Raw genomic sequence first — 11,656 nt, forward strand, 5'->3', positions numbered from 1 at the left:
CTTCTATTAGATTCCATTTTACTTTTTGTCAAATATATTCATCTGTTTCAAAGTCTCTTTAATTATTTTGAAAATTGATCCAATCATGAATTTCAATATTTATTGATTTTGATCTCTTTCCTGACTACTTTCAAATATAATCCAAAATTTATGTATACTATGTCATTGTTATTGGTAAAGTTTTATGATGCATGTAACTTTTTATACTTATTGGTGACTCTTCCGACATTTAAGGCATTGTGAGTCCAAAACTGATTATTGGACTCACAAACTGGAGATAATCTTGCAAGCTGGGAGCACCTACATATGAATATATCCATGGTATTCCAGTTAGTAAGTTGATTGCACCTACATATGACTAAATCCATGGTACTTCATTTAGTGAGTTGATTCTTCTTTTATTGACACCAAAGATTGTCACTTGCCTCATTATAGGGCTACATGCTTTTATGAATTTTGTTGCTTCTCTGTTTGAGTTGATTCTCCTTTTAATGACACCAAAGATTGTCGCTTCCCTCATTATAGGGCTACATGGTTTTATGAATTTTGTTGCTTCTCTGTTCTGAGTTGGAAATTGATTTTCTTGTTCTTTCAATAGATTTTTTTTTCTAATAGTCTCTCTAAAGTTGAGATTAATGTTTTTTTTTCACTGATTTGATCTTTTTTCATGAACTTCTTTCTTCAAGGTAAAAAAAATAGTGGTTGTTGATGAGTTGAAATACAGTGCTCCAAATAGTTATTTTCATATGAAATGTCGCAAACCTGCAATACGCGAATGCATCATTGTTATCTGATCTTTCACTAGCATACGGGGACCAGGACAATCCCTACGAGATAGGAGGGGATCATTGTTTTATTCCTGGGGGTAATGTAAGGTTTGTCCACGCACTTGCAGAGAACCTTTCGATATTTTATGGTAGAACAGTGAATAGTATACGTTGTGGGGTCGATGGTGTTATGGCTTATGCGGGCGGGCTGGTTTTCGGGGGTGACAGGGTTCTATGCACAGTGCCTTTGGGTGTTCTCAAGAGAGGTTCAATTGAGTTTTTCCCTGAGCTTCATCAGGCAAAGAGGGACACAATTCAGAGATTAGGATTCGGGTTGTTGAACAAGGTTGCGATGTTGTTTCCTCATGAGTTTTGGGATGGGGGAATTGATACTTTCGGGCATTTGACAGAGAATACAAGCAAGCGAGGGGAGTTCTTTCTGTTCTACACCTATTCTTCTTTGTCGGGAGGACCACTTCTAGTAGCTATGGTCGCAGGGGAATCTGCCATTAAATTTGAGACAATGCCTCCGGCTGAGGCTGTGGAAGGAGTTTTAGAGATATTGAGAGGAATTTTTACTCCAAGAGGGATTGAAGTTCCTGACCCGGTTCAGGTGGTTTGCACTCGGTGGGGGGAAGATGTTAGTGATTTTGGATTTTCAAAATCATGTGTTTTGCATGTTTTAGTGTTTTGGAAAATGTTTTATAAAAAACGTTTGGGAAAAAGAAAATATTTTCTTGGAAATATTTGCTTTTACAAAAGGATGTAGAAGTGTAGTTAAAAAGATAATCCCGTACCGGATGAGAGAAAAGAAAGAGAAGGGCTTATAAAGCACTACACTTTTCTATTATTTGTTTGATTGCACATTGGGTTGAACCCATGGTTGGACCCGCGGAACGGTACAACGCACCGTTCGCACACACGCACGCGCGCGGCGTGGGCAATGGGCTATAGGGCGCATAGTGGCGCTTTTTTAGGCGCACTCAACGGGCCCATAACTCCAACGGTCAAAGAGTGTGATCAAATGGGTTGTGTCCCTTCCCCCAACGGTCAAGTGCTAAGGGGGCGCGATCCACACCATAGACGGTTGATCTAACGATGCCTGGGTTAGAGAGAGGTTTTACTCAAACCAACAGTCACCTCTAGGATCGATCAGGACCGTTCAATATCAATGTGTGCGATCTAACGGTCAGATTTCAAATATTCTGGAAATGTGCCCTGTAGAGGTGTTTTTCACACTGAAAGACATCAGGTAGTGTACAAAATGTGCAGAATTCGGTCATTTCATATATGAAAACGAATTGGCAATTCTGACAGACTTTACACTCTCTTCTACACTCCTACAAAATCCCAAAGTATTTCTACATACTGTTTTTCTTTTGTTTAATGTTCTAGATACTGTTTTTCTGCAGAAACATTATCTAGAAATTTCTCTAAGGCTTGAAATTTCGGAAGGGCATTTCGGGTTTGATTCCGCTAGTGCTACGTGTCATCAAACATTAGTAGGGCTTCCCTACTAGGCTTCATTGTATCTTGGAGGCAATTCGCGGATCCCCTTTGCACACTACTAGTGGGGGCGAATCTTGTCTTAAGGAAAGTGAAATCACGCCTTGAAGCAACAAGTTTCTGTTTTCTATCAACAACAGTACCCTCAATTTTTTTTTCCAACAGAAGATAGGTTCACCAATGGGTCTTACTCACATGTTGCAGTTGGGGCTTCTGGCGATGATTATGATGTTCTTGCAGAGAGTGTGGGAGATGGGAGGGTTTTCTTTGCTGGAGAGGCAACAAACCGGCGGAATCCGGCAACAATGCATGGTGCTTTTCTAAGTGGCTTAATAGAGGCTGCTAACATATCAAGAGCAGCTAGGAAGAGGTCCTTGATGCTGCCAGAGAGAGGGAATGCCAGGGATGAAAGTGTGGATTTGGATGAACTGTTTGAGAGTCCGGATATGTCGTTTGGAAGTTTTTCAGTTCTATTTGATCCGAGATCGAATGATCTTGCCTCTCAATCGCTACTTCGAGTGAGGGTTGGTGGGAGAATGTTGACGTCTGGTCCTCTTTTTCTTTATGGCTTGGTCACAAGGAAGCAGGTGATGGAGTTGAGTGAGATTGATGGAGATGAGAACCGATTGAGGGTGTTGGATGGAGATGAGAACAGATTGAGGGTGTTGTGTCGCATCTTTGGTGTGGGGCTGGTTGAGAGGAAAGGACTGGGAAGTGTTGGGGAAACTCTCATCGCCTATGTCAAGACAGCTAGAGTTCACACCAATTTGCGAGTCACTAATGAGCCTCAAAACGTGTGACATATTCTTATTCCGGTTCTCACAATTCAAGCTGTTGTGTTGATGCTTCTTTTTATGATTTGATTACAATATTCAGCCCCTTGGGTCAGGATTGTTTACATTCTGGGAATCTGGGTATCTCTGGTTTGTGATTTTCAATCAGAAGAAAGGCTAAAGAGGATCCTAGCAATTTCGATTAGGGGACTAGCTGAGTTGCATCAATCCATCAATCGATTAGGTGTAAAGTCACTTTACACCTTTCCCGCTCTCTTTCACTCATCCCTTCTTCTTTATCTCCTCTCTGTCCTCTCTCCTCTCTCTATTAATGTTGGATGAGAGCCGCCCCCTTCCTTCTTTCCAGCTTTCTCTCTCCCCTCTTGGCTGTTACCTTTGACTTGACAACTGTTAGACCAAAAATCGGTAACAGGTACAGCAGTGGCGTAAGAGCTGAGAGCGAGCGACGAGGGAGGTTGAGTATGAGTCCTGCGGTGAGTGCGTAGTCCTGCACAAGGCAAGCGAGGTCAGAAGACCAGACCGGGTTTTACTCCGGACAGGCCCTTCGACACTCAAGTCAGTATGAGCAGGAGTGAAGGGGAGATGTCTTAAGAGTTTAGGGAGAGAAGGGATTTTCGCATTACCCATTAGTCTGAGCTTTAGTCCCCTATTTATAGGGAAAATCTGTTGAGGTGTCCTGGACAGGTGTCCAGGACAGGTGGCGGCCTGTGAGAGGCTGGATCTCACCTACTCTGAACAGGTGGCAGCCTGTGAGAGGCTGAGTCTCACCTACTCTGGGACAGGTGGCAGCCTGTGAGAGGCTGGATCTCACCTACTCTGAACAGGTGGCAGCCTGTGAGAGGCTGAGTCTCACCTACTCTGGGACAGGTGGCAGCCTGTGAGAGGCTGGTGTTTTCACACCCCATCAGTTGCCCCCCAGTTTTCCAAGTCATTGAAGGACTTGGGAAAGTGTGATCACTCGTTTTTCCGGATGGGGAGACGTTGTTCGGGGGTGAATCGAAGAATTTAGCACGGAGTCCGGAGTTCGCAGTCCGGATTTCGGAGTTCGGAGTTCGCAGTCCGGCGTCCGGAGTACGGCTTCAACCGGACTGGCTTCTGGCGCATCACAGAGTCAAATATCCAGTCCGGAGTTCGCAGTCCGGAGTCCGGAGTTGGGAGTTCGCAGTCCGGAGTACGGCTTCAACCGGACTGGCTCCTGGCGCAACACAGAGTCAAATATCCAGTCCGGAGTTCGCAGTCCGGAATCCGGAGTTGGGAGTTCGCAGTCCGGAGTACGGCTTCAACCGGACTGGCTCCTGGTGCAACACAGAGTCAAATATCCAGTCCGGAGTTCGCAGTCCGGAATCCGGAGTTGGGAGTTCGCAGTCCGGAGTACGGCTTCAACCGGACTGGCTCCTGGCGCAACACAGAGTCAAATATCCAGTCCGGAGTTCGCAGTCCGGAGTCCGGAGTTGGGAGTTCGCAGTCCGGAGTACGGCTTCAACCGGACTGGCTCCTGGCGCAACACAGAGTCAAAAATCCAGTCCGGAGTTCGCAGTCCGGAGTCCGGAGTTGGGAGTTCGCAGTCCGGCGTCCGGAGTACGGCTTCAACCGGACTGGCTTCTAATGCTTCATAGAACGCGTTATATCCAGTACGGTTTTTTCCGGACTGAATTTTGTCTTCTAGCGGCCAGTTCGGTGCGGACCGGACTGATTTTTGTCGTCTTGTGAGAACGCGTTATATCCAGTACGGTTTTTTCCGGACTGAATTTTGTCTTCTAGCGGCCAGTTCGGTGCGGACCGGACTGATTTTTGTCGTCTTGTGAAAACGCGTTATATCCAGTACGGTTTTTTCCGGACTGAATTTTGTCTTCTAGCGGCCAGTTCGGTGCGGACCGGACTGATTTTTGTCGTCTTGTGAGAACGCGTTATATCCAGTACGGTTTTTTCCGGACTGAATTTTGTCTTCTAGCGGCCAGTTCGGTGCGGACCGGACTGATTTTTGTCGTCTTGTGAGAACGCGTTATATCCAGTACGGTTTTTTCCGGACTGAATGCCGAGTGCGGAGTGCGGAGTGCGGAGATCCATCTTTGGGACGTGAATGTTTACGCGCGTGCTTGATCGTATTGATGGTGGGAGAATGTGTCCGTCATAAATAGGGGACACGTGGCGCAATCCGGATGGCCTCGAGATGCGTGCATCGCATTTATTGCCCCACCGCCTCTGAAAAACTATATAAGGAGGTTTACCCCCCTTCACTTTTTACTTTTTACCTTTCATCTTTTTCCTCTTCTTGCTCTGGGAGTTTCCACTTCTCAGTTCGCAGCTCGCAGTCCACAGATTGCAGATCGCAGTTCGCAGTTCGTAGTCGCAGTTCGTAGCTCGCAGTCGCGTTCCAAGATCTGTTAAGGGCTCCACTCACCGGTATTCCTCTCAGCCCTTCCTTTTACTATGTCTGGTAGTACTTCCAATTCCGAGTCCGGTACGGGGTCCTCCACTAGCAGTATTTCGGAGTTTAGGATGCCTCAGGAGCCTTTTTTGGCTAGTCCGTCTGATAGGATAGACCTTGTAGATAGTGACGACGGAGGAGATAGGGATGAAGTGTTCTTAGATCTGAATGCCACTCCTCCCTTGACTGGCAGTCTCCCGCAAGCAGGAGGGAGTGTTGAGAGCGACGTTAATGAAGCGTCCACAACATTCCATCCTGGCCGGGCGGTGGAGGTGATCGCTAGAGCGCGGATGGATGCCGATCCAAAATACAACTTGCGAGCTCTAGTCGAGGAGAACTACCTCACCAGGTCTATGCTGGGAGATATCAGGGATAAATACTGCGTGCCCCCGAGATTTGAACTGAGGGCAGCTATAGAGGGAGACAGAGCCTGCAACGAGAGCCAGGATCTCTGTATTTATGAGGAGTCACTGAGGGCAGGACTCCGATTTCCGTTGCACCCCTTTTTCTCAGCGGTGCTACGTTACTACGGACTAGCCCCGGCCCAGGTAGCTCCGAACTCATGGAGATTATTAGTTGGGTTTTTATACCTCGTCCACGGTCGGTTAGAGAGGAGTGTGACTTTGTCACTGTTCCGTGCTTGTGCACACCTGAAGAAGCATAAAGAAGGGGGCTGGATCTACATTAGCCAGCGCCCTGAGCGGAAGATAATCACTGGCATTCCTTCGTCGATTCACTCGTGGAAGAATAGATTCTTCTATGTTGTGGATCAGGAGGCCAGTGAGCCCTGGTCCGTCCCTCTAGTGTGGGACACTCCAGATACCTCAAAACTGAGTCGAAAGCCGCTCCTCGAAGGTGAGGACAGGATAACATTCGCCTTGATGCGGAAGGAGATCGAGCAATCGGGCCTCATCCGTTGTAAGGAGTTTTCTGAAGAGGCAATTCTGGTCGGGCTGGGCGTGAGTGCCGCGACTCCAGGACGTATGTAGCTAGACTTGTCTATGCAATCTGTTTATTTTTTATATACTTGCTTCTGACCGTTGGCTGCTCATTTGTCTTGCAGAGATGAAGAAACAATCAACCGTCGAGAAAATCAGGCAGGGAGCTCAACCGCGGGCACAAGAAGGTGCTCAACAGGCGCAGCAGGAGCGCCAGAAGAGAAAAGCGACTGTGCTGGGGAGTCCGGCCCCGTCGCAGGGCATTCCTCCCCCATCCCAGAGGCCCAAGACTAAGGTGAAGCTAATAGGCCCCTTTGCTCAGGGCGGTGGCTCTTCTAAGTCCGGTGGTGCTTCTACCGGAGCCGGTTCTGGGGCTCGCCATCCTGCGGGGATTAGTGAGCAAGTCTTTCGACCCAATTGGGCCGTTCTGAAGGATGACACTGCCTTAGGCGAGAGCCGGGTAGCAGCAGAGCTTATGAGCAAGTGTTTGCTGCAGAAGGACAAGCAACAGGTCCTTTACGAGCCGCCAGCTACAGGAGAGGAGGCTGTGTTGTCCTCCGCTTACCAGGTAAGGAAGTAGTGCTTCGATTTGCTAACTTTCTGCCCATTTCTTCCTTTCACCATACTGATGCCTGTTTCTTTCTGTTCTTTCTTCAGATCTTGCTATACTATAATGACCTCAAGGAGAAGAGTAAGAGCTTCTCCCAAGCCATTACTTCATCTGAAGAGGTGAACGGAAAGTTGGCCGCTGAGGTGCAGGAGCTTCAAACGAGCATCGGGCGAATAGAGGAGGAGAGGAAGTTGTTAAAAGAAGATCTGGCCGCAGAGAAGAGGAAACTGGCCAAGGCTGCTGAAGCCATGGAGGCTCAAAGAGGAAGGGCCACTGACAGGCAGGAGAAGGCAGTAAAAGAGGCCACAGAGGCAAAGGAGGCTGAACTTTTCAGCCTGTCGAGCGAGGCTTACAGTCTTGGATACTACGACTGCCTCCAGGAGCTCCAGGCCTGCAATCCAAATCTATTGATGCAGAACATGACTCTCCCTGCCAGGCCGAAGATTACTGATGAGGAGCCAGATACTCCTGCTGATACTCCTGCTGACATCACCTCTCTTCCAGATGCTTAGATTTTTTTTTTTGTTTTGTCTTTGTTTTGACCTCTTTTTGTAATGGTCCTTGAGACCCTACAGCTTTTACCAGCATGTTTAAAGTGAATTTTGTAATGGCCCTCGAGGCCCCACATATTCTGATCAATGAAATTTGTCTGTCTCTGATACTTCTCAGCTGAGTGATTTGCTTGACTTTGTCTTTTTATTTTGATAACCTGTGAGTGAGGCCGTTGATGGTCGAATTGCGACGAACTGGTCTTTTAACAAGTACCCAAGTTTTGTGAACTGGGTTTCCATTGAGTACCCAAGTTTTGTGAACTGGGTTTCCAGTGAGTACCCAAGTTTTGTGAACTGGGTTTCCAATGAGTACCCAAGTTTTGTGAACTGGGTTTCCCGTGCGTACCCAAGTTTAAGAACTGGGTTTCCAGTGCGTACCCAAGTTTAAGAACTGGGTTTCCAGTGCGTACCCAAGTTTAAGAACTGGGTTTCCAATGAGTACCCAAGTTTTGTGAACTGGGTTTCCAGTGCGTACCCAAGTTTAAGAACTGGGTTTCCAATGAGTACCCAAGTTTTGTGAACTGGGTTTCCAGTGCGTACCCAAGTTTAAGAACTGGGTTTCCAGTGAGTACCCAAGTTTTGTGAACTGGGTTTCCAATGAGTACCCAAGTTTTGTGAACTGGGTTTCCAGTGAGTACCCAAGTTTTGTGAACTGGGTTTCCAGTGCGTACCCAAGTTTAAGAACTGGGTTTCCAGTGCGTACCCAAGTTTAAGAACTGGGTTTCCAGTGCGTACCCAAGTTTAAGAACTGGGTTTCCAGTGAGTACCCAAGTTTTGTGAACTGGGTTTCCAGATATAAAAATGACACTGAATTTGCAAGAAGATTATTTATTCATAACAACAAATATACAAATTTACAAGATCACCTTTTCACGCCGGATAATTCGACTACTGATAATATTTCCTGAGGTTTTTGGAGTTCCATGCATGAGGTAATAGGTGCTCCTCCAGTGTCTCTAGCCTGTAGCTTCCTGGCCGGATAACTTCCTTCACTCGATAGGGTCCCTCCCAAGTTGGGGAAAGTTTCCCTACTTTCGTCGGCTGGGAGACGGCTGCCTTTCTCAGGACCAGATCCCCTGTCCTGAATTCTCTGGGGCGGATTTTGGAGTCGTGATAATTCGACACCTTCTGCTTATAAGCGGCGACCCGGATTCGAGATTCCTCCCGGATTTCTTCTAGTAAGTCGAGGTTGGCGCGGAGTCCGTCGCTGTTCAGTTGCTCATGGAAACTGATGACTCTGGGAGATGGGGTGCCTATATCAACAGGTATCACGGCTTCAGTTCCAAAAGAGAGGTTGAATGGTGATTCACCAGTCGTCGTGCGAGGAGTGGTGCGGTAAGCCCACAGAACATGGTAGAGCTCATCTGCCCATCGGCCAGCCTTTTCATCCAGCCTTTTCTTTATCCCTTGAAGCAAGATCCTATTGGTTACTTCCGTTTGCCCATTGGTCTGGGGGTGAGCAACCGAAGTGAATCTCTATTCAATCTTTAGGTCAGAGCAGAACTTCCGAAAGTTCCGGCAGTCGAACTGTTTGCCGTTATCTGTGATTAAGGCACGGGGAATCCCAAATCTGCAGACCACTGCCTTCCAGAAGAAATTCTGTATATTCTGCTCAGTGATCTGGGCTAGAGGTTCTGCCTCCACCCACTTGGTGAAGTAGTCGATTGCCACTACTACGAATATGCGCTTTCCGGAAGCCGGTGGAAAAGGACCCAGAATGTCCATCCCCCATACTGCAAAAGGGAGTGGACTGATAATTGGGGCCATCGCCACAGCAGGCTGGTGGATGGTGGGGGAGAATTTCTGGCACCTCTCGCACTTTTTAACCAGATTCAGCGCGTCTTGTCGTATGGTGGGCCAATACAATCCTCTGAGGAGTACCTTAATCGCCAGGGCTTTGCCCCCCAGATGTTCTCCACAGATTCCTTCATGAGTCTTGTTTGCACAAAATTAAACCGCAAGCGTACGGGTCAATCGTAGCTACGGGTCGATCACAGGAAAGAGCTATTAAACCTCTTAACTTAGGCAAAGTGAACAATTATCCAAATATTACTACTAATTATCTACTGATTATCTAATCTAGATGATTAAATTAAAGCCAATTTACTAGTCTAACAATTTTCAAATTAATAGAAACAACTTCTTTAATCTAAGGGAACCCTATTCAAGCAATTTAACTACAAATTATTTTTAATAAAATAAATTAAAGAACTGATTTGATTGAGAATTTTAACCACTAATTTAGTCATTAATCTAACACAATAATTATTTAATTTAATGAAAAACTTAAAGAACTATTGGGGTGCAAAGTTGCAAAACTATTAGAATGTTGCCTAAAAAAAATAAAAAGTCTTAGGGTTAGAATCCACCATAGGTTAGATAAAATTTATTAGTTTGTATATATAGATTCGCTTTGATCACAATCTTGAATTAGATTGACTTGTATAGATGATCAATCCGATCAATGAAAAATCCAATCAATGGATGAGATTTCCCATTAGTAATTGATCAAGTACACAAACAATTTTCAATATCTATACAAGACTCTATAAATTCTCATCAACGATCACATATACAAGAGATAATCAATGGCATATATGATCTATAATTCGAATTTACAACCCCTTGTATATTAAAGTTATATTCACAAAATTGAATCTAGACCGTTAGATCACACAATCTAACAAATTTAATGTACCCTTTAGGCTTCATCTAACCCTAAGATTAACAATTTAGTTACTCATTGAGAAGGGGAAAGAAACATAGAAAATAAAGAGAGAAATTGCCATTAAACAAATAAACAAAAAAATACTCTCTTATTCAATTTAAAATAGGTCACTAATATATCAAATTCCAAATAAAAGTAAATAACAAAACAAGAAAGACTTATTCTTTTTCTCCTCCTTCAACAGTTGGATCCTCGTTCTCGCCTTGGATTGCCTTGGATGATGTCCTCGACGGTTGGATCGAATGAGAAAAAGAGAAGAAAAATAGCTTGAAAAGAGAGCAAGAAAGAACAAAGAAAAAAAATAGAAATTAAGAACAAGCAAAAGCATAGAGAGAAAGAGAGAGAGAGAGAGAGAATTGTGTGGTTGTGAGAAGGGAATGAGAAAGAATAAGTATATATGAGAGTGAGGTAAGGTTTTTCCAATTTAGTAAATGTCCAAAAATATTCCTTGCATGTGCTTTGGATAATTGAGTTACCATCTTCTCTCCTCCAATAGCATAACTCCATTCTTTCTATTTTAACATTCCTCTTCACCGTGCTTGTAGCAACTCTTTTTTTCTTTTTCTTTTTTAAAGGGAAGGTGGCTTGATGGAATCTTTCTACATATCTCTCTTTCATTGCATGTGTTGGAACATGGGTTGTTTCCAAATAATTTCTTCATGGGTGATGTTATTTGTTTTGGAAATGTGCGACCCACAAGGATTGCATGTGCTTGCAATACATGGAAACATTGCATGTGCTTGCAATACATAGAAACATTGCATGTGCTTGCAATACATAGGTTGTTTCCAAATAATTACTTCATGGGCTGATCCTAGCTCTTCATTTAGTGGGATATAATTTCTCAAAAGAATGCTCTTGGCCATTGATGCTATTTCCTTGGAATTTCATTGTTTTAGCTCAATTTTCCTTGAAAAATCTGAAATAACCCTGAAATATCAAAAACAAGGAAAACACATCAAATAGCACTGCTCTAAAAGTAAAAAGATAATTATTTTCTACCTACAATTCACACATAAATGTGCTCATCAGATTCCCCCATACTTGAGCTTTGCTTGTCCTCAAGCAAACAAGAAGAAAATAAAGAAAAATAGGAACAAAATAAAATCCTAATTCACTTTCGTAGGAATCACGATTGCACTTAGCACGTGCAACAAGCCTTTAAACCCCTAGGTTACCCTAGTGGACGAGTTTTGTCTCGTGAGTGTTTGCAGTGAATATACACACAAAATTCTAAAAACAAACTTTTCTTTCGAAATCTCACTATAGAATAAAGTTAAAAATTTCTAATCCTGTTTCTTTGATACAATGCTCAAAATAGAAGAACAAGAATA

At 44.6% G+C, this 11,656-nt stretch overlaps 2 protein-coding genes across 2 annotated transcripts; both read left to right on the plus strand.

Annotated features, from left to right (window-relative positions):
* Nucleotides 1-750: 750 nt before the first annotated feature.
* On the plus strand, nucleotides 751-3,073 carry LOC143879019 (lysine-specific histone demethylase 1 homolog 1-like; the record flags this gene model as incomplete). The annotated part of the gene is made up of 2 exons (XM_077381225.1): nucleotides 751-1,411; nucleotides 2,439-3,073. Coding segments are annotated over 2 exons (1,296 nt in total), but the record flags the coding sequence as incomplete, so codon positions are not given.
* Nucleotides 3,074-6,560: 3,487 nt separating this feature from the next.
* On the plus strand, nucleotides 6,561-7,800 carry LOC143879020 (uncharacterized). The gene is made up of 2 exons (XM_077381226.1): nucleotides 6,561-7,001; nucleotides 7,091-7,800. The coding sequence occupies exons 1-2, from the start codon at nucleotides 6,561-6,563 to the stop codon at nucleotides 7,553-7,555; spliced, it is 906 nt and encodes a 301-aa protein (XP_077237341.1). The 3' UTR covers nucleotides 7,556-7,800.
* Nucleotides 7,801-11,656: the final 3,856 nt, after the last annotated feature.

Source organism: Tasmannia lanceolata, unplaced genomic scaffold, assembly GCF_043159265.1.
Source record: "Tasmannia lanceolata isolate RefF3 unplaced genomic scaffold, GAP_Taslan_0.1 ptg000006l, whole genome shotgun sequence".
Taxonomy (NCBI): Eukaryota; Viridiplantae; Streptophyta; class Magnoliopsida; order Canellales; family Winteraceae; genus Tasmannia; species Tasmannia lanceolata.

Excerpts from the sequence above, each read along its gene's own strand:
- LOC143879020 (XM_077381226.1), top strand. The coding sequence starts at position 6,561 with ATGAAGAAACAATCAACCGTCGAGAAAATCAGGCAGGGAGCTCAACCG. Across the intron at positions 7,002-7,090 it reads TGTTGTCCTCCGCTTACCAG|ATCTTGCTATACTATAATGA; the intron begins GTAAGGAAGTAG and ends TTCTTTCTTCAG.